This window comes from Vidua macroura, chromosome 5 (assembly GCF_024509145.1).
Source record: "Vidua macroura isolate BioBank_ID:100142 chromosome 5, ASM2450914v1, whole genome shotgun sequence".
Lineage (NCBI taxonomy): Eukaryota > Metazoa > Chordata > Aves > Passeriformes > Viduidae > Vidua > Vidua macroura.
The window spans coordinates 23,047,428-23,074,064 of NC_071575.1; the positions used below are offsets into that span (position 1 = coordinate 23,047,428).

At 38.6% G+C, this 26,637-nt stretch overlaps 1 protein-coding gene across 3 annotated transcripts in view; it reads right to left on the reverse strand.

Annotated features, from left to right (window-relative positions):
- The window catches only part of RFX4 (regulatory factor X4), an 86,594-nt gene that overhangs the window by 8,394 nt on the left and 51,563 nt on the right, over positions 1 to 26,637 (reverse strand). For 2 of the 3 annotated variants that reach the window (XM_053977825.1, XM_053977827.1), the window contains 9 exons: positions 25,294 to 25,394; positions 23,431 to 23,489; positions 21,744 to 21,888; positions 18,341 to 18,435; positions 16,763 to 16,880; positions 12,058 to 12,177; positions 10,638 to 10,799; positions 4,309 to 4,471; positions 1,777 to 1,915 (listed from right to left, as the gene is read on the reverse strand). In XM_053977825.1, coding sequence (XP_053833800.1) covers positions 1,777 to 1,915; positions 4,309 to 4,471; positions 10,638 to 10,799; positions 12,058 to 12,177; positions 16,763 to 16,880; positions 18,341 to 18,435; positions 21,744 to 21,888; positions 23,431 to 23,489; positions 25,294 to 25,394 — 1,102 coding nt within the window. The remainder of the gene's footprint in view (positions 1 to 1,776; positions 1,916 to 4,308; positions 4,472 to 10,637; positions 10,800 to 12,057; positions 12,178 to 16,762; positions 16,881 to 18,340; positions 18,436 to 21,743; positions 21,889 to 23,430; positions 23,490 to 25,293; positions 25,395 to 26,637) is intronic. The other variant, XM_053977826.1, reaches the window with a different exon arrangement.

A 26,637-nucleotide genomic window follows, 5' to 3' on the forward strand; every position in this document is an offset into this window, starting at 1 on the left:
GAAGGCATTTTACAGATGCTAACTTAGCCTTAAAAACACTGTCAGCAAATTTTATATCAAACTGTTAAATACTTGGAAATAATTTTTCAAAACTAAGGTTCCAGTTTGTAGCTCCTCTCAATATAGAACAAACACATTGATTGGGTTTTTTTGGCTGTGTCTTGCTGTGCAATTCCATCTCAGTTTATAAGCAGCATGAGAAAGAACATGCCACAGAGAAATTGAAATAATTTTCTTTTAAATAGTGATCATGATAGCGTAGCTGTTCTTCATATGTGTTCAGGACAGTTCAAAGACTAGAAAGAGAAGAAAAAGTGATCTGACATCTGCACTTGTAGAGACAGACTACTACAGTATGAAAGATATTTGCCTGAGTTCAATGTTTGCTGCTGTTTGCATACAGCATGTTAACCAGGATATGAGTAAACTAAAAATATGTTGATCTTGATTTGCTTTAATTGTTTCTTGAGATAACAGGGTAAGACCTATATTGAAAAATGGAGGAAAACAAACCTGTCCCAGGACACTGCACTTCAATGCTCATTCATTTTCCTGCTGAAGATAGAGCAGCTGCAAAAACCCTCAGACAAAGCTGGACACCTCATGTAGTCTGACAGACCAGGTGCTACACAAATGGGTGAGAAGTTGTAACTTGTCCTTTCCATAAGCCAGGGATCCATTGTTGAGCTGCTCCAAATGAGCATCTTGGGTTTGTACAGATCTCAAAGAGCTTTAAGGAGATCAATACCATTATTCTTATCTTACAGCTAGGGAAAATGAAGCATAAAAAGGAGAAACAACTCCTCTAAGGTCATGTGGCAGAGTGATTCTGAAGACCAGAATAAGATGCAGCTTTTGTGTGCTCAGTTTCAAAGCACTACCAAATTCATTTGCATCTGATATGAAACTGTTGCAGCCCAGTGATGATAGTTAAGCATGGCAGTCCCTGATACACTTTTATAAATTTCTGGTAAAGGGTAAGTGATGCTATGTGAGTGGAAGTGGAATACCCCGATGCCATCACCTTCTCCCTGTGTCTGCCCTTTGCCAATCTTCCAGCAGAGAGCCCAGAGAGCAGCTGCCTACACTGAGGAAGCACCAGCTGCGTGAGGCACTGAAACCCTCCAAACAGTGGCACTACTTTGGAACTCTTGCCAGATCTGATCTTCACACCTCATCTGTGTTGGCTCCTACTGATTCTGCTTTGTGAGGCGGAAGAGTTACTGATATAATTTCTAAACATTTTAGTAGGACACTGTAGGATACAGATTAAACAACCTCTGCAGTGGTGTCCTGAAGTTATTCGAACTATATGCAGAACTCACTGTTTTGGCAAATTCCTAAAGATGGGTATCCTCAAAAGCAGAGACCCAACAAGAATTCACTATGGCCTCTGCATCTTCAGCTAAATGAAAGCACTTTTATTTCTTCTTAGGGATCTCTCCCTGCTCCCAACACCTAAGCATCATACAACTGGTTATATTTGGTTTTGCTTTAGCTACTCCTTAAAACAGAAACAGATCCAGACTGCTGGATTTTAAAGTGAATACTTTATACTGACAATCTAAAGCTACTTCTGATCTCCACTGAAATTAAAAGATACCTAGGTAATATTAGAAAATAAAAAAAAGAGGAGCCATCGATATCTAGACAGCTTACTGATTGATTATTATTGAATATTATTGAGAGAATATTATTGATTCACAGAGCTAATATGCTGATAAATGTAAATTATTTAGATGTTATAACAACTATCAAGTAATAAATGCAGATTACCTGTGAAGAGCTTCTGTGGTAGGCTGAGTAGTGAAGTGGTCCAGAAATAGCAGTATCATGTGGTAAGGATGGATATTGATTCTGCATTGGATGGGGATGCTGGTTGCTATAGCTACCATAGTTGTAACTTCCTGTGTATCTAAAATACATCAAAAACCACTTTTAGTGTGCACAATAATTTATTCCCACTAATCATTCCACAACTATTATGAAACATATATTTTTTTTTTAATAGGAGAATGATATTTTAAATCTTTTTTGAAAATATATTTTCCAGCTCAGATGGGAAGCAGATGCCACTAATGAAAGTGTGTGTCCAGCACAACATCAAATAGAGAGACCCAGCATGTTTCTCTGACTAATTTTAAACTGCAGACTCAGCTCTGCACTTTCTGAGGAGAAAGTGTCTTTCCCTTTTATTGTTATCTAATGCCATGTTCCCAGTAAATTGCTATCCGGGCTGAGGAAGTGTGGTAAGCCCTGGCGTGAAGAACTACAGTGAGTTCAGCTATCTCCTTGTACTGGAGTCAGATGTTCCTTTTTTGGGAGGGAGAGAAGTGAATTAGTTTGAATCTGAAGCATACAATGGTCAGCTTTAGCACAGCTAACTCAATAAGGGAGTAGGATGTGAGGTTGGAGAACCTGTCTACTTTCTTTATTGAATCCCAAACTCCTGCCAAGAGACATCCAGGAGTAGTTTCCTCAGCTACTGAGTCAGTGTTTGTTAGCCACCATTGTTTGAACCATTCACTAGCAGGAGATGCATGGACACTTCCTGCAATCTCCCCAGTTTTGTGAACATGTGAACATCTGATCTTTGTTGTCTTTCAGAAAAGCTGAGTCACCTAGTTTAAAATGTTTCCTCAAATCATCGTAATCCAACACCAGAGGCAAGAGATTCCTGTAGAAACAACAAATTCTTATATATATACACACATACATATAACATAGACACTGCTTTACTGTGGTCTCTTCCAAGTCTTGAATACTCTCAGCTCCTGAACCTCTATGCTGCTCTATTTCTGCCTCCACCTAACAGTCATATTTCTGGGTAAGAAAGATGTTCCCTTTCTCCTTATCCAGGTTTTCCCAGTAAGGGCTTAGTAGTGACATTCAAACAGATATCTAAACCTAACTATATCCAAGATGGAAAAAGATGCAGGGTTCAAATTAATCTGCTGATACCCTTCCAAACAGTTTAGAGTCTTTCACACTGGGAAAACACTTCTGCAAAGTTAATGAGTTTGCAACAAGACTGAGGAACACATTAAAACCTTTTGAACCTCTTGCATCATAGCAGCACCTGGCCATTTGCTGATCTTGCTATATTGTCTATTCCTTCTCCATCAATCAGTTTATGACTGGTGTTTTAGTTATGGGTATCAGTGAGTTATGCACTGAATCAAATTAGGATGGCACAGAAGAAGTGATGCTTAATAAAAACAGCACTGAGAGCTTTAGGAAGTGTCTAAAGTTTTTCCAGGTGAAATAATTTTACATAAATTTATATCTGTAATTATTTTAATTGCAAGCCTTGAGCAAATTTTGGTGATGGAGAATATTAGAATATTATGGTGATAATGTGTCTGTGTCTTCAAACTGTGGACATTTTTTCATCTGCAGCTTAACAGCAGTCATTGAATCACTGAGGTTGGAAGGGACCTGTGGAGTCTATCTAGTCTAAGCCCCCTGCTCAAAGCAAGGTCCATGAGAGTAGCCTGCCCAGGATCATATCCAGGTGGAATCTATACATCAGCAAGGATGGAGACCCCATAGCTTTTCTGGGCAGCCTGCCTCAATGTTTGATCACACTTACAGTAAAACAAGTTTTTTATTTTATGTTTAAACAGAATTTCTTGTACTTCTGTTTGTGCTTGTCCTGACATCAAATACCGCTAAAAAGAACCTGTTTCTGTCTTCTTTACATCCCCCAGCAGTATTTATACACACTGATAAGACCCTCCCTGAGCCTTCTCTGCCCGATGCTAAATAACCTGAGCTCCCTCAGCCTTTCTTTCTATGGCAGATGGTCCAGTCCCACAATCATCATCAAAGTGGCCCTTTTATGGACTTACTCCAGTATGCCTGGGTCTGTCTGGTACTGGGGAGCACAGAACTGGATCCAGATGGATCAGTGGTCTCAGCAGTGCTGAGCAAAATAGAAGGATCACCTCTCCTGACACACGGTACAGTAGTGTTGTTCTCTAGGCACATCTAGCTTTTTCAAATATGGCACAGGAAAACAGGATTCAGAGAAGAAATCTACTTACGCCTTCTCTTTTGGAAAATATCCTCCAGGCCTACTGTGGTTTTGAATAGAATTAAATGAGATTATAAAACTAAGACATAATATAATTATAGAATAGCAACAACAGCCAAAGAATTATGATACCAGCATCTTTGCAATACAGACTTAATACAGCAACAAACAGCTTTTACTGTACTTCAAAAAAAAAAAACACCTAAGCAGAATTTCATCCAAATCCCACCAAAAACACATTAGAAAACCCAAGACATTGGGAAGTGCCTTACCCGTGTTCTTCTCGGTGGGGATAAACAGGTATCCGGTGTGTGACGGATGATGAAGGTACGTGTGGGCTCCTCATGCAGGGCAGCTGTTGGGAATTCTCAGCAGGTGACCCAGCAGCTGTTGTCACAGTGTAGGTGAGTGACCATGTGTAGGATTGCATAGCCCCTGCAGACAGAGAGGAGCCAGAGGAACACAGTCAACATGGGCTGTCATCCACAGAGGTGCCATGCCTTGAGACAATTATAGGAAAACAACCCAACAGGCAATGATCATGGAAAGTGCACTGACCAAAGTGAACTTGTGACCAGTCGTATCTGAGGCATAAATATCAGCACATATAGATCATATGGAGCATGCAAGGATCCAGAAGAATGAAACATATCTGAAATGGCTTACACTGTGGACTTCCAGTGTGGTATTGAAATAATTTTGCAGAAAAAACCAAAACCCTGGAATAGGACTTAGAAATGGAAGAACATCAGTGCTAAGATTTCTCAGGCATGATGCACCAAACCCTGGGGTCTCTCTCACATGGAGAGGGCTGCTGGCCTGCTCAGCTCTGAGGCCTGGACTGAGGCAGGAAGTACAATCAGAACAATGAAGGATTAGAAAAAAATTAATGTTATGCAAATAAATATCTTGAATCCTTTTACAGTTTGTACCTGTTCCACCCAGCTAGGTACCAGCCCTTGTAGTGGCAACATTACAAAGATCCCCAAATTATGACAAGTAGATAGACAGAAATAGTCTAGTCATTTCCTTCCTGCAAATAATGTTTCTTTCTTCTTTTTTTAGTGGCAGCAGAGCTGGACTTAATTTATTTTTGTCATGTCCAGCGTTTGTGGGAAGAGCAAAGCAAAGAAGTGGGTTTTCCATTTTGCTTAGAAGGTGCTGAGTTTTTTAATCATCCTGATCCCTTCCAGGCAGGAACTCCAGTTTCATGAGCCAGCTGCTGAGAAACCTTTGTCCTTTGCACACACCCCTTTCACTCAGGAGGCTGACAGATCCATTGTTCCAGTATAACATAGCTCTTGCTGGAGGTCATGACCATAGTGGCTGAGATTACCCTGCAAATGAGGACCAGAACACTGAATTTAACCCAATGAGAACACTGGTTTGGGGGTCTCTGGGCACTCTTGACTCTTTTTCTTCAGCTAAAAGGAATTGCAGGAGGTGACTCAGTTTTTTCAGTATGGATTCTAGGACTTCCTGTAGCATGAAAGGGCTTAATTCAGAGGGGGAAGTGATTGTACTCCCAGGCCTGTGTCCACTCCATGGCTTTGGGAAATGAAAAGCCTCTTTCAAATTTGCATAATTTTCTTCAGGTGTGTGTAATTTTATTTGGCAAAATCAGGCAAATAATTTTTTTTTTCTGGTGGGAAATGCTTAATTCTGCAACTGAGTGAAGGCATTCTGAGCTTTGCAAGTTAAGTCCAACTTGAAATACTTCCACAGGGTGTGATTTGGTGCTCTTACAATACAAATCCTTGGATGTGTTATGGCCAAGAATATTTGTGATAGGTCTATTGTCACATGCCTGCATTTTCTGCCACTGACTCTTGAATTTTCCGTCTTCATCTCCTCCCAGTGCAGAGGACCACTGAGATCCCCAAGACCCCAAGAAGAAAAGCTAGCTCCTGTTGCCATGGACAAATAAACATTCATGGTTCCTCGAACTGGGAAAATGTTTAAGGAAGCCTGCCTTTACTAAAAAATACAGTTTAGGTGGAAGGGACCAGATGTACTTATGCAGTTACCAAAGAGCTTCATTTGAAAACAAAAGAGTTTTGAGAATATCAACAACTTGTCTACAGAATATTTTAATGAAACATTTCAATTTCAAAAGGTCAACATATTTTCCCAGTGTTATCTTCCAAAAGAAAATCTGCAACTCTCTTTCAAAACAGGCCTAAATGCAAAAGGCAAAAACAAAGAGGAAAAAAAAGGACAACAAAGAGGGTGAAAAACCCCAAATGCTTATTTTTAGGTAACATTATCGCTTGCAGGTTTTTTTCCTACTTTTTCATTTCACTATAAAACAAAAGTTTTACTTTGACCTGATTTTATTTTTTCCAACAAAAAAATTGGCCATTAATCCAAAAATCTGATGACCTTCCTACCTCCAATAAGAAGCAGTAATAACAGAACCAAAAGACCCTTTGCATTTTATCAAATATAGTGATTTGACTGGCCTCAGACATTGTGACAATCTCCTTTTCTTTTTTCAAGAAATAGTGGGGACCTTATCATAGTCTGATGAAAATGAGTGAGTCCAGGACAGCAAGATGTTTCATGTGCTCCCTGTGGGAAGTCAAATTCCTTGGATGAGACATTCCACTCCTGGTATTCAAATCTAACTGTCAGCCATCTCAGTTCAACTTTAAAATAAATGGTTGGCGAGTAACAAGCTTTGTGCTTGTCCAGACGTCACAGAAACAAATCTAGAAAGTAGGTCTTGCACTGGGAGAGCTGTAAATATCTTTGTTTAATTCTCCTAAACAAGAAATGTGTTAGGTACTACAGGGTAGTACCTCACACAGCTGCTTGAGGGAATACGCCCTTTCTTTTGCAGGTTATGGTTTAGAAACAAAAGTATGTTGGGTTTTACTCTGGATTTATAGAATGACAGAAAGCAGTGCAAATATTTTTCTCAGAATGTTCTGGGGAACCTACAGTTGCCTCACTTGTGTTTGTCTTTGTGGAAGGGATGCTACTATTTTCAGTGACCTGATTACAAATACAGGGAGGAAGGATGGAAGATGGCAACAGATCTGTAGACTGTGTGTAAGTATGTATGAGGTCACCCAGGGTACTGCCAATGTTATGGTGGGTGGAAAAGGAGGAAGGAGTTAGTGTGAAAGGATTCCACAGTTAGCTTTCTAATACCTGTCTAGGTCCCCTAGGTCTCAGTCCTTTATTATTAATTTCCTCATCTGGTTGCAGAATTGAACTCCAAGAAATGAAGTCTCTTTTAGATATAACTGAACCCAACTGAACTGCTTTTTTGAAATAAGCAAAAACAATAGCGATTGAGCAATGATTTGCTCTGCTTTGTGTTCTGAACATGCAGGGTTTGATTAAAATAGGAAAATTAATTTATTATCACTCTTTTTTCTTTTCTTTAAAAAAAAAAAGTGATTTTGAGGATACTAACCAAGAGGCCATTTGATCTTTATGGGAGCCAAATATAAATGGAACTGCTATTAGTCCTACAACAGCCCTGTTGTCATTGATGCCATCACGTACACCAGTGCAGAGAAAACCCAGAAGATGCTTCACAATGCTGCATTTTACATCTGCTTTAGGCTGGAGCAAACGACCACCAAGACACAGTGAGACACTCCCAGCACTGTGCATTATGTCTGACCGTCAGCAGTACTGTCAACTTCAAGCAGTCAGAAATTCAGAGTCAGACCCCCATTCTGTCCCCACACAACAAACAGACAACTTCACCTATAAAGCTTTAGAAAAACACAAGCCCTTCCATTTGAAGGGAAGAATTGCCTTTGAAATTGAAACCTTTGAGTTTTGCACTCTGCAGCTATGAGAATTGAATTCTGATTGTTGAGCAAGAGCTGATGTTCTCAAATACTCATATGAGTCCAGGAGCTGAAGCTTTAGGAAAAGAACCAAAAATTTGTTCCACTCATATACACAAATATGAGGGGGGCTAGACCTGTGCCAGTATTCCCAAAACTTTAATAAGCCCAGTCTTGGAAGAACAGTGACTTTTAATGACCATTGCCTACCTGATGACTTATTTCATGCATAGATTTCTTAAAACTGAACAGCAAACTCTGTAGTTTACTAAGATATTATGAACTAACAATTTAGAGTTCATTTTGGGTTGTCTAAAAACGATTGCATTGGCAAATGAGTAATCAGAGCTTAAAGAGGGGCTTTAAGAGAGAACAGCATAGTCAGCCACATAGCCATCACTTTTACTACAATATTGTTGCAGTTTGATCAATCATTAATCTGGCCTTTGTGGTTTAGAAAGGATGGAGGCTAATTAGCTTTTTAACTGTCTAGTAACCTAACAAAAAGTTTTAAATAAAATGTTACTGGTGACAGATGACACAGAGTGATACATAGGATTTACCTTTCTTTTGCTCAGTATCATGTCACTGCAAGAGTTTAATTTGCTGGTTTTGTACTGACCACTGACTGAAGCAAAAAGGTTAAAATACAAGTTTAATAGTTAACTTTTATTGCTAATGTCACAAGCAAGAAAGAGTTAATGGTGCCCTAAATTGGGGAACTGAGAGCTAATGGTGACCAATGGAACTAGTTCTCAAGATCTACAAAGCATTTGTAGAATTTTACACATAAGAAAATCAATAGTGTGGTATTTCCAGAACAGAGGTTCCTGTTTCAAAATATTCTATATAACGCCACAGATCTGTATGTAAAGTAGTTTGAGTGTGTGCAATACACCTTCAGCATTCCTACTTTAAAGTGTAGCAATTTCCTTTAGCTGAGACATAGTTGTTATTTTGTGTTGCTTTATGTGAATAAACACTGCAGTCCACAGTTTAACAAACTAAAAAGTAAACTAAAACTAGTCCATCTACATTATGAACATGGGAAATAGAGGTATTACTGATTAAGAAAAAACAAATAGCCACATATTCATATTTAATGTTAACCAGAGCATTACTTGAATTGACACATTTGGCTTGTGCAAGACAAAATTTTCACACTCTCAGAAGTGAGACTGCACCAGACCATAAGAGTAAAATTCAATTCAACCAAACAAAAGCCTTTAAAACAACCTAAAAATGAAAAGCTGAAAAAAAAAAGAACTAAAATAATCAGAAATAGCTTTCTTGCCTCAAAAGTACTAGTATGGGAACAACTGTGGTCTTTCAGTACCTGAAGGGAAAGATGAAAAGGGATTTCTTACAAGGACCTGTATTGACAGGACAAGGGCAAATGGCTTTTGGTTAACTGTTACATGACAGTCACATGGAGTTACAGTATCTGCAACCCAAATATAAGTCACTCAGATCTCCATTCCAGTCAATGGCCCTGGAGAACACACAGTTCCCTCTTTTCAGTCCTTTCTTTCTGCATACAGCCCTACATAATACTAAATTTGGTTCTGGCATCACAGCCATCCCACAATGCCTACAGGTCAAGTTTCACACAACATCAATGTTTCAGCAAGAGTCAAAGATGCTCACCACCCCCACTGTCACCTGGACTGAAGCCATGTGGTCACCTACCCTGTCTAGGAATCATCTGTCTCTTGTCTAACTGTCCCGAGGGATAATGACTTCCTGTTTCCCTCCTAACTATTGTATTGCCTCCAACAGTGAAAAATCTTAAGTTGTGATGCAGGGACAAATATTTTTAAATCTCTTTCCAGCACAACATGCATTGTGCTTCCCCGTGGCGCCTTTGAAAACATGAAAAACATTTTTCAGAAAGATTTATTACTTCTTTAGCCACTGCCAAATTCTCTAGTGTGGTAAATCATCACTTTATGACATTCTTTCAAGAAGATTTTGTAACTTTTCTAGTACATCACAAAAGCGATAGTTTCCACATTCTGATTGTACATCCTATTCAACGAGGAGCAGCAAAGCTGGAATTTCACTGCCTGAAATGCCTTCTGAAAGTCACTCACATTTCTGCCTTTCTTTCCATGAATTAAGAGAACACTGTCTTTTGATCATACAGACAGACTGTCCTGCCCACATCCAAGAGGTAATGAGTTTTGCTCTAGAGCACAGAGGATGTTGGCCATTTATGCAGCCCAAACAAGGAGCTAGTTCTATGCTTATTGTTTTCTGTCAATCCTACCCACAAGTTTAAGCTGTCCCTTAAGTTCAGATTTTTTTAATTTGTGGGCCCACCAGAATACAACAACCTTATCAGCTGCCATAATAGAGTACAACACTGAAAACAGGCTTCAGACATGCAATTCCTAATCTCTAACATCGATTGATGAAATTTATCAGCAATGTGTAAATGATTCCCAAGAGAAACTTGCACAGCTATGTAAACATATTTGGATGTTAAATATGTTGAAAGATACCCATCTGTCACTTTACCAGCTAGGAATTCCAGAACCACTAGTGATTTGGGATTTTGCAAACCTCACTAAACTTGAAATATTTGGCACGCTTCCTTCAGGCATATAAAACATCCAAACGTTAGGTCTTTTTCCTGGTAGACTGCACATCATGTGTGGATCCAGTGAGAACAGATTTCTGGCTTGGGAAGGCTTCTCATATCTTGCAAGCCAACGCATCATGTTCTGAGGCTCAATTTTAGGAGACCAAGTGCACCTTCAAGCAGATTTATCTGCCAGAAGCCAACCTACCTGTAGTAGCTGTTATGCCACCATACTCTGGGGACTGGTTGTTGATGGGTGATGGGGCAGAGGGCACTTCCACAGAGGTGGCAGATTTAGCTGGGGAGAACGGTGCTGGGGAGGGAGTTGGAGCAGCTGGTTCACTCAGAATAATTTCTTCTCGCATTTCTGCTGCAGAATGAGAGAAAACCCATCAAACATAGCTAAAGGTAGAGTTAAGGAACACTGAGAAACTTAAAAAAAATAATGCAAGCAGGTAGATACTGTAGTATGTATTTCAAGAAATACAGAGCAGGGACCACAAATGTTTGAAAGAAGTACTTCTATAATATTCACCATTACAACCTTCATTGTACTTTCAGAAAACCTCTTAAAAGAAAGAGCAATTGTTCCTGGTGCATAGGCAGGAAACTGCTGCATGGGTTATACTCCTATAATGTACTATTACAGATCTAAAGTTAGGAGTCAAGTCTGAGTTAGGCCTTCCTACACCTTCTAGAGACATTGGAAAGAAACAGGAGTCTCCAGAGCATTCCTGTGGCTTTGGTCCATGATCTTCTTTCTTTGTTGACTAAAAAAGGAGGATATTCTGGACAGTTTTAGCTGCTAAAGGTATGTGGAAAATATGCAAGAATAAGCAACTTGTTTGTCAAAACCCCAAGAGGTTATGGCAGGGCAATGAATTAAATTCAAGTCTTGCACCATACAGAAGATAGCACCCTAATCACTGAAATGTTTTTCTTCCCATAAATCTACAGGGTAATAAATTAAGCCACAGCTAAAATGGAGAATGAAACTTTCAGAAGTGACAGAAAGGCTTAATGCACCAAAGTTAATGGGAGATGGAAGTAAGGAAGATCACTGAGGTCCTCTCATTACAAGGGGCTGACCAGAGCAGAAAAAACTGAAAGCAATCCCTGCTTGCTTCTGTTCTGGCAAGGTAGTGTGGACTGGAGCAGGACCTAGAATCTCCTTCTGTACAGGCACTCAAAATGTAAGTGTACCAGAAACAACAGCTTTGCCATTTGTCTTTTCTCACTCCTGCTATCTCTTCCTCTTATTTAGACTGGTACAAATCCACTGATATCACTGAACTTACTCAGTCCATTGAAATTCAGTGGTGGCTTAGAAAGATTAACTGAGATAAAAGGTTCAGTACAAAAATTTCATACTGAAACACCAAGTGAGTGCTTAGGAATGGGGTTTCAGACATCCAGACATCAGACATCCACTGTAAAGCAGGCAGTTCTCTTTCAGAATGTATTAACCAGGGATGCCTCCCAAATAATTTATTTCACATCATGATAGAAGTGCTTCGCTCCTGGATAAGCCTCAGCAGGTTAGATAAGGATAAAGATATGTCCTAACATAAAAAGTAGAGAAATCAGTGGAATAAAACAACAAATAATGAATAAAAGAACATACTCACCTGTGCTTCCTTCTCCCTTCATTGCCCTCATTAGCTCATTAGCTTTCTCCTGACAATGGAGTGATTCTAGCAGGTACAATACATAGTCATCGAACATCAAGTGAATAAGGTGAAAAGACCCTGGTAATAAAGTGAACAAACAAAAAAAGCCATTGACTGTCTCAATACACTCATTAAACCAATTATTACGGTACTCAACACAAACAACCCTAAATAAGACTGCCTCCATATACTGAAATATCTCTCTTACTCAAAGTAAAAGAGGTCAAAGTAAAACCAGGGAGTAGCAAACTGCTCCTTCCTAGATTTATACTGGCTTCTACAACCAGTTGTGGTTTAGAAGACTGCCTAACTGAGAGCTGCTGCCACTTGAAGGATTCTTCTTCTCCTACATTAGCACTGAATTTTTTTGCCAACTGCACTACAGTAGAATTGTTTCCTCTGTCTAAAGGATGTATCATTTTCTGTCAGAAGTAGAATCTCAAACTGGCTGCCTTAGTGACATGTCCTGGTAAGAATTTTCTGAACTACCTGCACAGAAAGGAAGTGAGTTGCTTCCCATAATTTATAAAGCAATGCATCAGAGATGGTGAAGAAATGTTTGCCCTAGATCACAAATCACAAGAAAAAAAAAAAAAAAGATGTATAAGAAGAGACCACAGATACATTTTGGGGGGAAAAGTAAGAGAAGCAAAACATCAGAGCTGAGACATTGTGCTGTGCCCTCCTGAAAGGACTAACGGGGACACTGACAAGTATCAAGGTGGAGTTTGTTCTATTTATGCAATAGACTCCATGACATTAAGTATCTGTAATAGTTCCAGACAGGACTTTATTATACAATAGGTTTGGGGTTTTTTAAGCTCTTTTGTTCATTTAGACTTGCACAGAGTATTTAACACATGTTCATTTAGGTCACTAAGTAAGTCTGACAAGTAAAGTAGAGAGAGGTTAAAATAATAGCTCATCCAGCAGCTAGCTTAAATCAGAGAAAAGTCATCATCTGAGATAGAAACAGAGATCAACTACTGCCAGACAAAAAAAAACCCAAAATACCTCATGTGGGGATATTCCTTTGGAAATTACATTATTGCATTTGAGGAGAAATACTTTCTTGGGGAAAAGATCAAGCAAGTTTCAAATTCAATTGAATTTCATAATGACTGGTTTCTTCACAGGAAAGTTAGGTTTATCTTGAGATATTAGCTTTTATCACAATGAAGCACAACTACCCCTACTCCAACTACTGTATTCAAACATGCTGCTGTAGGGCAGAAGTGGTTTGAAAGACCCAATACTCTTATTCAATTCTAGCTGGCAGTTCAGCTTTCAGAGTGACTCTGAGCACATTCTTTTTCTTTGTGACCCGGATGGTCTTTGTGTTTCATTCTCTCCCTCCACGCCTGCATGGTTTTGTTGTCACTGATATGAGCTGGGCACACACACTGGGAGGTGAACATGTGCCCCTGTGCTCTTGGGCAAGGCAGCACAGAGACAGGACACAGCTGACTGCAACACCTTTGCAATAGGGAAGAAATCTCTGGCTGCTGGTGAACCTGAAGCATCCAGTTCTTTGTTTGTCTCACGTGACTAAGCAGATCAAAATGATAACAGGTTTCCCCAGACTTTCAAGGGTAAAAAGTAGGGATCTTCACTTAACTACTGCAGAGAACTTGTTTTTAAAAATCCTTTGGGCTCAAAGTCTTGTTGAATGATGTCCTATTCAATTTAGCAATGCAATAAAGACAGCAGACATGGCTGAGCACCTTGTTACTGACCTAGGATTTCCCCAGCTGAAGCCTAGATTTTCAAGAATCTCCACAAAATGCTCACTCTTCTCTTGACTTTACAGTTTTTCAGTGTGAAGTTTCTATTGACTCTAGCGCAGTTACTACTGAGAAATAACTTCAAGGTAAGAAAAACAGGCTCAAATGCTGGCAAACTTCATATAGTGGCATAAAGCTCAGGGTATTTACTATTTTCCATCAAACTCCTTACTCACCCTTTATTTTAAAAAAGGGAAAGTTGCTTGTATTTTCATAAAAATATTTGGAAATGCAAACTCTAAACACTAGTGCTAGCAAGCAAACAAGATCTGCTATTTTAAAAAATGTCTTTGTTTTTTGGGGGGGTCTAACGCTTTATTTTGAAGACTTGGAGTTGGCAATACTGAATGCAGCATTTAAAAACACTCCAGTGCCCTTGTCACTCTTTTGAATTTCTCTCTTCCTCTCCTATTATTTCTCCTGCTGTGTATTTTTAAGCTCTGCATAGAGTTTTTGAGCCCAGAATTTGCGTGAAAGACACCAGACAAATAAGGTTTTGGTACTGAGTGCAATGAATGCAATATTTTTATATTTTTGAGTAACTTGAATGAAATGTAGGCTATAAAATGAAACTGATATCAGGGCACACATTTCAGCCTCACAGTGAATGGCTATTCAGCACAATGTACCATAATTTATTCTGTGTTTGCAAGCTACTGTTTCTCACATGAAACTGTTGGGTTCTTTCAAGTCTATATTTAAGTACAGAAATGGATCCAATTGTAGCCAGCAAATCAATCACTTCTTTAGGAAAAGGGAAGAAGTCATTCAAGAGACTGTAGTTACAACAATAAATAGCATTTGGCTCTAATTTTCAGGGGTTAACAGAAATCATGGCAATGCCCAGCTAAGGCACAGCAAGTATCAGCAACTATTATGAGATACAGCAATTACATGTAAGTAGCAAAACAACAGTGAGATTTCCAGATCTGGAGAAAATAATGGAGTTTCTATTACTAATTAGTTACTTTATACACTGGGTGTATTACCCAAACATTGCCACCAACTGTGCCTTTGATATGCATAAGCAGGAAAGAGGGAGGCAGGCAGGGAGGGAGACAGGCAGAAAGAGAAAAAAGAGAGAGGGAGCAAGAGAGAGAACAGCTTTTTTTTTTCTGCCGGAGATTGTTTCAGCCTGCCCATGCCTAAAAGCTTTGCAGATCAAATCTTTGTGCCAGTCACTCCAGTGCCAGGTATTACCACTTCCTTCAATCAGTGTTTGGAATCATCTGTTTCAAAGGTAAAAATGTACTGTCCTGTACATAGTAAAGATCCAATAATCTAACACATTATTTCACTTAAAAAAAATCACACCATGAGAATCTGAGTTTACATATTGTTTAAGGTGGAAAAAATAATTAAAAATCAATCCACTGAAACAATTCCTAATGCAGTAAAAATGCAAAACTTTTTATCTAAGTTAAGAGCAAAGGTATATTATATGTAAATATTTAGAACAGTAAATCAGTCTTTGTTTCTCTTCATAGAACTCACTTAATAGATAAATAATTCTGAAAAGCTAGAAAGAACTATATAAATTAGGTGCAGAAAAGTTTCTGTCATCTAGCTCTGAGCTTTTTACATTCAGGGGTTATATTCTTTTGGAAATTGCTCAACTCTAATTCACAAACAATACGTCAAATGACTTTGCAGTGAAAGAATAGCATCATTAATGTAGATTATTATAAATTTGTGTCCATGGCTAAATAAAATGTATGACACTTGTGTAGGGATAACCTAGGCTGCTGCCTGATAGGATAAGAATATGGTTTTGATATTCAAAACTTCAGGGCTCCTCCTGCCTCCACTAGCATTGCACCTGAACAGGTTGTGTTTTTTGCTGAAAATTGTAATCACCTTGTGGACTCTCACTATCCTGATGTCATTAACACCTGTTTAGAAAACTCTTTTACAATGGAAATGAAATTAGTTTCAGGTTAAAATATGAACATGTTATATAAATAAATATTACATGTATTATAAATATATAAAACATATTAAAAAGATAATTTTGTATCTCACTGACAGTATCCAAATTTATACTATTAGATGGTTCTAAAAGCATAAAGGACACCAAAGCTCAGCCAGCAGAAAACCTTGCAGTTGTTGAATGCAATTCCCAAATAAAGCCATTCTTTACTGATCTTTATAGAAATATATTCAGGGAAATGTGCATTTGTGAAAAGCATCCCTCATGCAAAGGCTGGTCCCAAGTGACTAAATGTTCATACTCACGGCACACCAGTCGAGTCATTCTTGCTTTTAACTGATTTTAATCTGAACTTTTTGTATCTGAGGACAAAGCCCCCTTTCAAACAGTGTGGAAAAGCAACATGATTTTTCATTTAAAAAGTAAAAATCTACTTTTTCATCCTAACTGACTTCTTAAGAAGTGGAAGAGACTCTCTCCAGGTTGTATAAGCACACCCACTTTGCAAAGACCAGTTTCAAACACTATGTCCTTTAAGAGGAGAGCTGGCGAAGTGTTTCACTGGAGAGCTTTTCATCCACTTCAGCACAAAGTCGTCTCTCTTGGCTCAACACGTGGCAGAGTGGTTTGGGTAAGCAGGCTCACTTTGCACTGAAGTGCATTAGGGAATGCTTCTGTAATGGACTCCCCCAGCTGCCCTGTGACTGATCCCTGCAGCTCCTAACAGCAAACAGGAGGAAGTAGAAACATTTTCATCTCCCCTGGCTGTAGCTTGCAGACAAACATCTGTCTAAGCATTATTTCCAAATGTCAATAGCCCCAACCTATTTTTTAGTAGGGCACTGGACATGTGAAAACTGGTTATGTTTTCACTTAAAATGTACATTACAAGCTGGCATACAGATTTTTTTGACTGTGGCATGCAATTATTGCAACAAAATCCAAGTACCAAAGCTGGGTGCGCTGTGCAAAGTCATGTCCCGGATCACTCGAGTGCCAAAACAGGACCACATCAGGAGAAACTGCTGAGCTACTTTCTTCAAAGAGCCTTGTCTCTTGGCAGCTACCTGCAAGAAGAGAGATGTGTCTGTCATGGAGAAACTTTTATTTCTACCAGCAATACAGCTGAATGATGCTTATATCCACCTCCTCTTTTTATACTGAAAAACTACTTACCGCCATCTCCACATTAAAATATACACTACAAATTAGAAAACCCAAACTCAAAACTGCCTTAGACAGAAAACCACCTTATAACCACGGACAACCTTCAGAAAGAGGAAACAATAAAGTATTATTCAAGACTGGATCTCCTTTATACATGATAAAAGGACTGCAAAAAAATTGCTCTGATCTTCATCTTAACCTAATTATTAACACGTTCTTTCTTGCTTCCTAGTCAAGGAATCAATTTATAATCAATAAACTTTGATATACACTGCAAATTTATATTACTGTTTCAAATGAGGTTTAATATTGAATATTAAGTTTTTTGTTCCTTCTCGTTTTCATTTTTGTGAATTCACTTAGTCATTTTACTAGGAAAAATACTTTCCAGAAAGCACACTTTAGGCATTAGCTCTTCAAAAATGTATTTATTATAGCCATATGTGAGTTAAAATATTAGATTCACCCAATCAGCTACTAAAATTCATTTATTAAAATTCATGTCAAGTTCTTCATTAAAATTAACAGCTCTGGCCTGAATTTCAAATTGCATTCCACTGACTAGAAGAGAAGTTCCCCAAAACAATCAAAGTATTTCAAGTAATCTGGAGAATTATTTGTTTCCTATATGGCTATTTTGCAGCAGAGAGAGAGGCAGCATATTTTGGTTTGGTTTGGTTTTAATTCAGAGCCCTAACAACTGGAATGAGGAGTTGAAATTCTAACAGAACATCCTAATACAAAGAAGTAACAGAAGTTAAAATAGTCAGTTATGCATTTTCATACTCTATGTTAAATTATGATGATGCTAGATCACTTTTGAAAATATGTTTTAAAGCATTGTTACCAGGTTTCTGCAGGTACTTTAATGAAAATAAAATACAACTCTTTGGTATTCCATATCAGCTCAAAAAGAACATAAATGTGTCCTTCACTGAATGGTAATGTAGACTTTCATCCTTACATTTGATTGTATATAAATGAATTAGCTAGCTTAAATATCCTTTTCATTAAAATCTTAAAAGGCCAGATTATGTTTTTCTTTGCACTATACCACTAGGATGACTCTGACTCTGCATTCATCTCTCCATATCCCTGGAAATATTGATTTGATTGGAAACCTCACCCTGTTCATTTTTCAATACCATCTTTTGGAATAAAATAAACAAGAGCAGAATTAAAGCAAAATCCTGAATGTAAGCAATTCTCCATGAAAACCAGTGAGATTTTGCCCACTACTGCTTTAGTCTTGATCATTACCAACTCTCTTTTTTTTTATTATTATTTTTACTTTTTCTAAAAATGTATTACCTGAATAGAGATCATAATGCACATCAGTGACTCACTCCTCCTTACCAACCTTTACAACACATCTGTCCACCATGGAATCCAACCACTCGATGTATGACTCAATGGGGGACTGCTCCTCCAAAAGGTGATCAAACTCCTGATACACTGGCACACAAAACAAAAGCAAAAAAAAGCCCACCTTAGAACTTGGGTTCTGTTTCAAACAAAAGAAAAACAAAGCACAAAAGGCTACCAAAAGAATCACAAGTTTACTGTGTTTTTTTATAATAGATTGTTTAACTGAAACAAAAGCATCTTCCTTGGTGCTGACCCAAGAAGTTTGCTGGGTCTCTTATTTTGTTTCTGCTGAAAGTGATGCAGTCATTGAAAGTTTTTTTTTAATGCAAGCCAATCAGAACCTATTTTTTGAAATCAGTGGTTTTATTTAAGTTGTCTGGTGTGCCCAGAAGTGAAATGTTTATGGTGTTCTCTATGAAGAGAGAGAAACTAGGCCTTGACCCCAGTGATGAAAAAATGTCATGCATGAAATTGACTTAGAAATGCATAAAGAATCTTCTAGGCTCCAAATGAATGAGTATTGTTGATAGGGCGCTCATCTGTATAATGCTTTAGTTGCAAAAACATGATTTAACTGCTGCAAATCATCTATTTGCAATGCCAGACACGCACACACAGAATGTCCATAAACAACTTCTTCAAAACAAATTGCTATCAGAAATACTAGCAGCTAATAATCTCTAGCAGAAATACTCTACTTATTATTGAAGAAGAGTTGCAAAAAGCAACCTATATGCTTTTTGATCTTTTCCAAGTACACATATTAATATTTTAATAGAAAAAGTTAAAAAGTCATTCAACGGCAGTCCTTAAAACTTCAAGTCTCATTTAAATATGGAAACCAATGGCTGGAAGACAAAGAATCATGTGCTTTGACACCTCAACAAACAAATTCTTCAACTCAGCTAAGATAAAAGGCCCAGTAGGTCAAGAAGAAAGATACTTTCTACCTGCTGTGTTACAGGATGATTTCAATGTGCTAAGCAATTCCATTTACAACTAATTATAAATAACAGGAGGAAGGAATTTCTCTCCATAGGAAATATAGTGAAGGGGGTGGAGGAGGCAAAGCGTAGAGATGATAGCTAAGGAAATGAGCCAGGGAGGCTATCCAAAAATAATGCAAAGAGCAACCTCCCTGATTCTCTTGGATCAGGAGGATAAGCAGGAATGCATTTGCTAAACACCTGACTACAACTTTGTTTAACTGAGACTTGGAAAGGCTGAGTTACCAGAAACATTAGTTGAGAAAGAAGGCAAATGATGTTTGGGCCACCCTTATCTTCTTTCATTCTTTTATTGAATGGGCAACCTCCCTTTATTCAGAACAGGATCACAGAGAAATCTAAATGTTGTCTCCTTACCTGAGTATTTGGCTGGACAAAAACTGCCTGATACAACAGATGAAGTAATTCATATGCTGTGCAAAGAGGGGAGCAAGAGCAGAAAAACAAATCAGTTGCCTGCTTTGCTGCTGGAGCAATGCAGCCATGTACAACGACCTATTTGAGAAAATTAGATGTTTAGCCTTTAGTGATTGTTTTAAATACCTCAACAGGATCTGAGAAAGAGGGAAACAAAGCAGAATTCATGTTGGAGGTAGGTAGTCCAGCACAACAGGAAAGAGTTTCTCTTATACCCAGTGATTTTTCTCTGTTTCTCTCTAAGTTTGTTTATAGGCTTATAAACATGGGGCTTTTTTTCTCTAGTTATAATAGCTGAAATTGTACTTCCTTAGTTATTAGTAACAAGAGTATGAAAATAGGCCTTAAATCAATGCCATATGAGTCATACAAGGCATAGTGAAACAATCTTTGGTCAAGTAGAATAATCATCAAACATGAGGGGAAAAATCTAAGTTCTGGAATATTCTCTTTACTTATCTGAACACCTCACTGACATCCCATCTCATGAGCTATTAGCTTATCATTTCTGACTAACTTCTTATTGGACTATATAGGCCTAAAATATGGAAAAACTTGTACAAATCCAACAGCATTCAGGAAAATTCTGTTTGGTTTTATTACGCTCATAGCACATACACAAGAAGATTCCTTAAACATTAAGGATGTTCTGAATGGCAGCCAAAAATGTTGCTGCTACTAGGGAGTATAACTTTGAACACTCTCTTTTTTTGGCTGGTAGTAGGATGCTGCATAGATCTTGAAAACTTAACAGATGACAGAAGGATTTACTCAGCTTCTGGACTTCAGTCTCACTGTATGCTACCTCCTTTGCTGCCATGTCGAGTTCCTATCTCCTCAAAAGGGAAGAGGGCCATGAAATGAATCAAGGGTTAAGAAAGAGAGGAAAGAATACCAAGAACCTCTCCCTGGAAAACAGAGCTAGCAGAGAATGCAAGGTCCATCCCTGAACAAAGGAGAAGAATTCAAGTGTTAACACAGTGGGATGATGGCCAAAGTCAACTTTGTAGGGTCCAGGGTACATGTGAAGGTGTCACCCTTTGTCTTCCCAGCCACTCCCTGAAAGAGTTACCTCACTAGCAAACCTACCCTTGCTGGGTTCCCACAAGTGGTTGCCTGGGCTGTGCCCTGTTCAGGCAGATTCTGGGTAAAAGATGACTGACTGGTCCTCCTCAGGAGAGAGATGGCAATAAAACAGGTAGGTTCACAGGAAGTGAGGTTATGTGAAGGATGTTAGAGACAAAGCTCTGTTGCCTCAAAACAACAAAACTCAGTGTGCTTTGGGTTACACCTGAGCTTTTAACTATGCAACACTTGCTGCATGATGGAAGGAATATTTAGTATTTGCAAAAGATTTTTAATTGTAAAATCAATTTGCTAATATCTCCAAAGTCACTTTCAAGTCCATACCCTTCACTATACTAGACAGAAGCTAAACAATTCAATGAGCTTCTCTGATATGGGACTTCTATTCATTCATAACAGTTCAGGGTGAAAGCTTGTCCCACCAAATGCTCTTGATTATGAAAACACTGCGTAAAAAGGAGCTTTTTATAAACAAGTTCACAAGGGACTCAAATACACAGCCAATTAAGTGTCAAAGCCATTCAAATGACAATTCTCCTGCAATTCTACAGCAGGAAAGATTGGACTTTCACATGTTCAGTGGTTAACTCATAAATTTAGTTTGCTCAGGTTCATGGAAAAAAACTTCCTGAATTTGGGTGCAAGTTTTGTGCCATTGGCTGTTCTGGGTACTAGAGAGGAATGCATCAAGAACGGCGCCTAGGGATCTATGCCCCAAAATTTAAGACCTTGACAGGGCTTTGCCTTACATGTTGGTAATTGTCTCAATATTTATTTTAAGCCTCCAGCAAACCAATGGTTGCAAAACCAGCACTGCTTTCTCTGAGCTTTGTTTGCAGCAGGAAGTCAAGTTCACCTGGCTTTACTTGAAGATTCTGCTCTTACATTGTATGATGAGCTTTCTGTGTTCCTCCCGTGAGTCCTCCATAGTATAGAGGGTTTGTTTGGTAATGCTATTCAGATCCACATTCCTCCAGTCCTCCAGCATTTGAAATGTGATGTCTGCACTGTGGATCACTGTTCTTGATGCCTGTAATCCAATCCAATCATTAGTTCATGCTTTATTAGGTTAAAAAATAGGCTTTATCCGCTTTTATGCTTCCTTAGCTGGGCTCACTAAGGTGATTCTCCTCATGGACCCCCACCCACCAAATTGATGTCTTATGGATATTACCGGGCCCTCTAACAAGAGAACTCTTCAGTCATTTTGCCTGCTTTAATCAACTGCAGGTATTTTGACTGCATCCACCACAAACCCTAATGAGCAACACTAATCTGATGCTGCCATTGCTAGATTCCTCAATCTCTAACAGCTCTGCTGGTTTTAATTTCAAGCTTCAGTTCAGAACAAAAACACAACAAAAAAAATCAAACCAATACCAAACAAACCTCACTCAGGTTTGCACCCTCCCCTCTCCCAGTTTATGAAGACTCTCATTCTTCTCTCAGCCACATGAAAAGGCTAAAGCTCCTCAGCCTCCTCATCAGGTCCATGTCTTGGCTGCTTGAGACAGGGATCTGCTGTTGGTAATGGGGAGGATGGACTGAGAGTAAAGGAAGTGACACAAGGCCATGGTCATATACACAGATCTCTCTTAGTTAAGCAGAGATGATAACACACCAAGGTTATCAGCTTCCCCAAGGGAGTGGTGCACTTAAGAGTTCTTCACCTAAGAGATTTGATCCCAGGTTTGATGCAGAAGGTTGTGGTTTCTTTCTCTTGATTTCCTCTGAATGGCTATGGACCTCCAGGGTGCAGGATGATCTATGGTATTTGGGGAAAGGTAGCACAGGTGTCTCTGTCTCCACCACTTAAATAATGGCAGAAGAAACCTACCAAAAAGTCCTCGCAGGAGTCTTTTTTATTTCCCTAGAGCTTCTTTCTGTGGGCTTTACCCCTCACAGGGTTAACCTGGGGTTTTGGATACACCTTCCAAAAGTGGAGCTTTGACAGGGGAAAAAAACTATCCCCTCCGATACATGCATGAAACATTAATGAATTCAATGCATTCTATCCCTTTTTATACAACACAGAATTTGGCTTCACGAATTTTACAGGTAATTCTGATGGAAACTGGTGAAAACCAAACATTTTGGAGCAGCTTCTATATTCACTTGCTGTGATTACAAGAACAAGTCTATTTAAAACCCAGTTCAGCTGTTTTCCCTTTTACTCATTTGCATTTCATTTATAATATACAATTAAACTTGGAATGTATTGTTGGGCATGTAGAAATTTTTCTTGCTTTGCAACTGGTCTAATACAAGCAGCTCTGAAATCAATGGAATGTCTCTCATTTATTTCCTGGAAATGAACCATCTCTGCAAATCAAATAATAATTTTGTTTCATGAAAGTACCCTGCTGAATTTAATGATCAGGGGTTGCCAGTTGTCAAGAAAAGCTTTTTTCAGTGATTACTTTTTGCTTTTGTAGAGGTGGCCACAACAAATATTGGAGACAAACTGCTGATGTGTTCTCCTCTGAATAAAGTCCAACCTGTCAATTCATAAAATTATTTGAAAAGTAAGTAAAAATGGCATTCGTCAAGCCTGGGTAACTGAAATACTTACTTGGCAGAGATGATTTAGGGATGTCTGTCGCCGTAGTATTTGTGAGAATCTTCTGGACACTGCAGGAAAGAAGAGATACATATTTACATACTGTTCAAAATAAGGATAATTACTTCAGAAAGTATTAAATTAAACAAGAACAAGAACAAAAAATATATATCCAGTTTCCTCTACAAAATTGTGGCTACATGAAATGCACTCAACTAGCTCAGTTTTAACTTAATTTAAACCTTGACCTAAACCCTTAAATCTGGATACTCAATCAATTTTACAGAGGCATATTACAAGCAATTATTTATAGATGCTATGAATAATGACATGACAAGAGAAAGAGAGGACAATGGAAAAGCTCTGCTTGTTCAGCATAGCAAATTTTCTCTTGCTACACAAAGGAACTGGAGAACAGAAAGAGCTATTTAACAGAAAGAAAAATGTTGGTGCAAGAATAAGTGCACATAAAATTACAATAGCTACATTATGTGTGGAAATGAGAAAAGGTTGCTAAATCTTCATGCAATTAAGTTTTGGAGGAGTCTTTTGACTGGACTAGTAGGGGCTAAACTCTGATCCAGTTTCAGGTAGAATTTGATCAAATTTTCTGAAAGCAGTTGCATGACACACTACTACATTATGGGCTGAAATGGTCCAGCAGGTACTTGCCAGTCCTCTGTTCCCAGTTTAGCTCTTTGCAAGTGATATGGACCTTGTATTAAGATATTTCCTATTCTTGGAAAATGAGCTTTTAAAATGTTGTGTTGTGCATTTCTTTGTCTGAAATCAGTGATTTGGGAATTGCAAGAATGACCAAAGCTTGCAGTTCCTCCTGTCAGTATCTCCACTGGCTGTGTACCCTATCACAAATTCTGATGAGGAGGAAACAGCTGCAGAAGCAGCAAAGGCTTGTGTAAAAGGCAGGGTGCACAAAATATTTTCCTTACATCAAAAGGACCAGATTTGCAGATCTATCCAAAGAGATGTTAGATGTGGTCACAGAGTGAGCTTTCCCTCCATACTGTACATAAAGGCAGTTAAAAAATACAGATTGAGAATGACTAGAGAGTGCACTGTCCACCTCTTTCTGTCTGTAAGAGTGGCAAAGATTTTGCTGTTGAAGGTTCTTGATGTTTTTGAACTGAAAAAAGATGTGGTAAAGCATATTTTCAGTTCAGACTTTGTTTAACTTTTAAAACAAATTAGTAAACAGTTCAAAAGACCCTGAAATTAGTTGTTCCAACTTCCATCCTGACTGTTCTCAGTGACATATACACCTAATTTTCCACGCTGATCAAAATAGTTAATCCTTCTCCTAAATTAGTTTTTTTTTTTTTTTCCCTTTAACTTTGTGGTGTGGAATTTAGTGCTCATGAAAGGCAAAGAATTGAGAGCTGTGAAATAAAGCAGGCTTTATCAATAGGTGATGTGCACTGCAGGCATCTACAAAGCACATTTGAAAAGGACTAGTGCTCTTTCCTGTGGTGACAGGGTAATTTGATCTCCTTCATTTCTAACTCTGGCACTTTTTTGAGCAAGGGCCTCAAGCTGTATTCAAATTTTGATAGCCTAAAGGTTTGTTTAATAATTTTCTTTGCCTAATATAATCCTTAATGTTTGCTTACTATCAACAAAATTAATTTCTTATAAGGATCCACAAGAAAGGAAAAGAAATTCTCATTTTGAGTGGTGCCTCATTTCACTAAATGAGATTGGTTCTCATGAACAAGTGAAGATTCTAAGTGAATGCAAGATTTATAATGATGACAGATTTTAATTCCTCAAAGAACACTAGTCTCATTTCCAATTAATTTGTGATCAATAAACATTGTCCTTCCCAGTTTAACAGTAGAGAGATTGGGCAATACATACACTCAAATTTGATATTTCGTAGGTTTTCTGGTAAATCGTGGAGAGCTACTTTCAGCCACTCATCCAGTTGCTTTGCAAACTTTCGGATCACCTGCGTCAAACTGCAAAAAGAAATCACAACATCACACCACGTTTACTCTGTGCATTGTACTATACAAGTTGTGAATGACCATGAGTCATTTATTTACAACTCATTATTATGCAGAGTTGCTAATATATTTTGCTTTGTAGGCCTGAAGAAAAACTTCTGAAACTTCTGACAACTTTTGCAAGAAAAGCAAAATTTATCACCATGTTCAAAACCTCCCATCTCTGTACGGCATTGCTTTGATACTTACAAACAGTATTTTTACTTTAAATAAAATCATTTCCACTCTCTAAAAATATGAATTTACAACTCTTTAAAGAAGACAGTAAATCAAGCTTGGATTTCAGCTCGGTTGTGCCCACATTTATACAGATGTACAAGGGGATATTCAAGTGGAGCAACAACCAACTCTGCTGCAGGCCAGAGCCAGTTAGTGAGTGATGATGGTGGTAGGGAGGAATTTTCAGGCTAAGCCCACACACGTGGGGGAACTGGAAGTGGAGCAGGACCTGCCTGCTTAGCCCTGCATAGGACTGCAACTTTCCCAGACAAGTGAAATTTCCATCTTCTTTCTTGCTACTCTTTCCTGATGGTTTTATAATTTCCTGTTAAACTTGGTAGGCAGCTCATTCTGCCCTTCTCGTTGGAATCCTCAGTAAAAAATGACAGTTCCCAGGAACAGTCGCGAAGTGCAGAGGATCCTAAGAGTTGGTTCTGACAGACAAAGCTGCACTACCTGTAGCAATGCTAGAAATGCACAAATGAGAGAGAAAAGATACAAGGAACTTCCTCCTTTCAACCAAGGAACTTTTTCTGTTTGTACTCCCAGCACACTGCACGGACAAGGTGGTGAAATAAACACAGCCATCAGCCTGCTCTGCTCCACAGAAACACCCAAAGAGAACAGGGGATGGATGGCAACTGCTGGGCTCACTAAAAAGTGCCTTTTCTGGATAGCCAGAATTTGTTCCCAAGAAGTATCTCAGAGGATTCTGGCTGAGTCAGCAAGATTTCCTTCAGGAGCTTCCATTGCAATGAGACCCTTCTTCACCCCCTCCAGTGCAGGCTATGGCTTAATAGCCACAATCTGGCCCTTTATATGCATTACAAAAGTCTATATTCACACTCAAGTCTCTCCTTATTTGCTATGAAAGAACTAAGCAGCTTGAGAAAAGGACCGCTGTTCTGTTTAATCCTTCCAATGAAATAGATTTGGGGGGGCTGAGGGGCAAAGCCTGTAAAAATGTACATGTCTT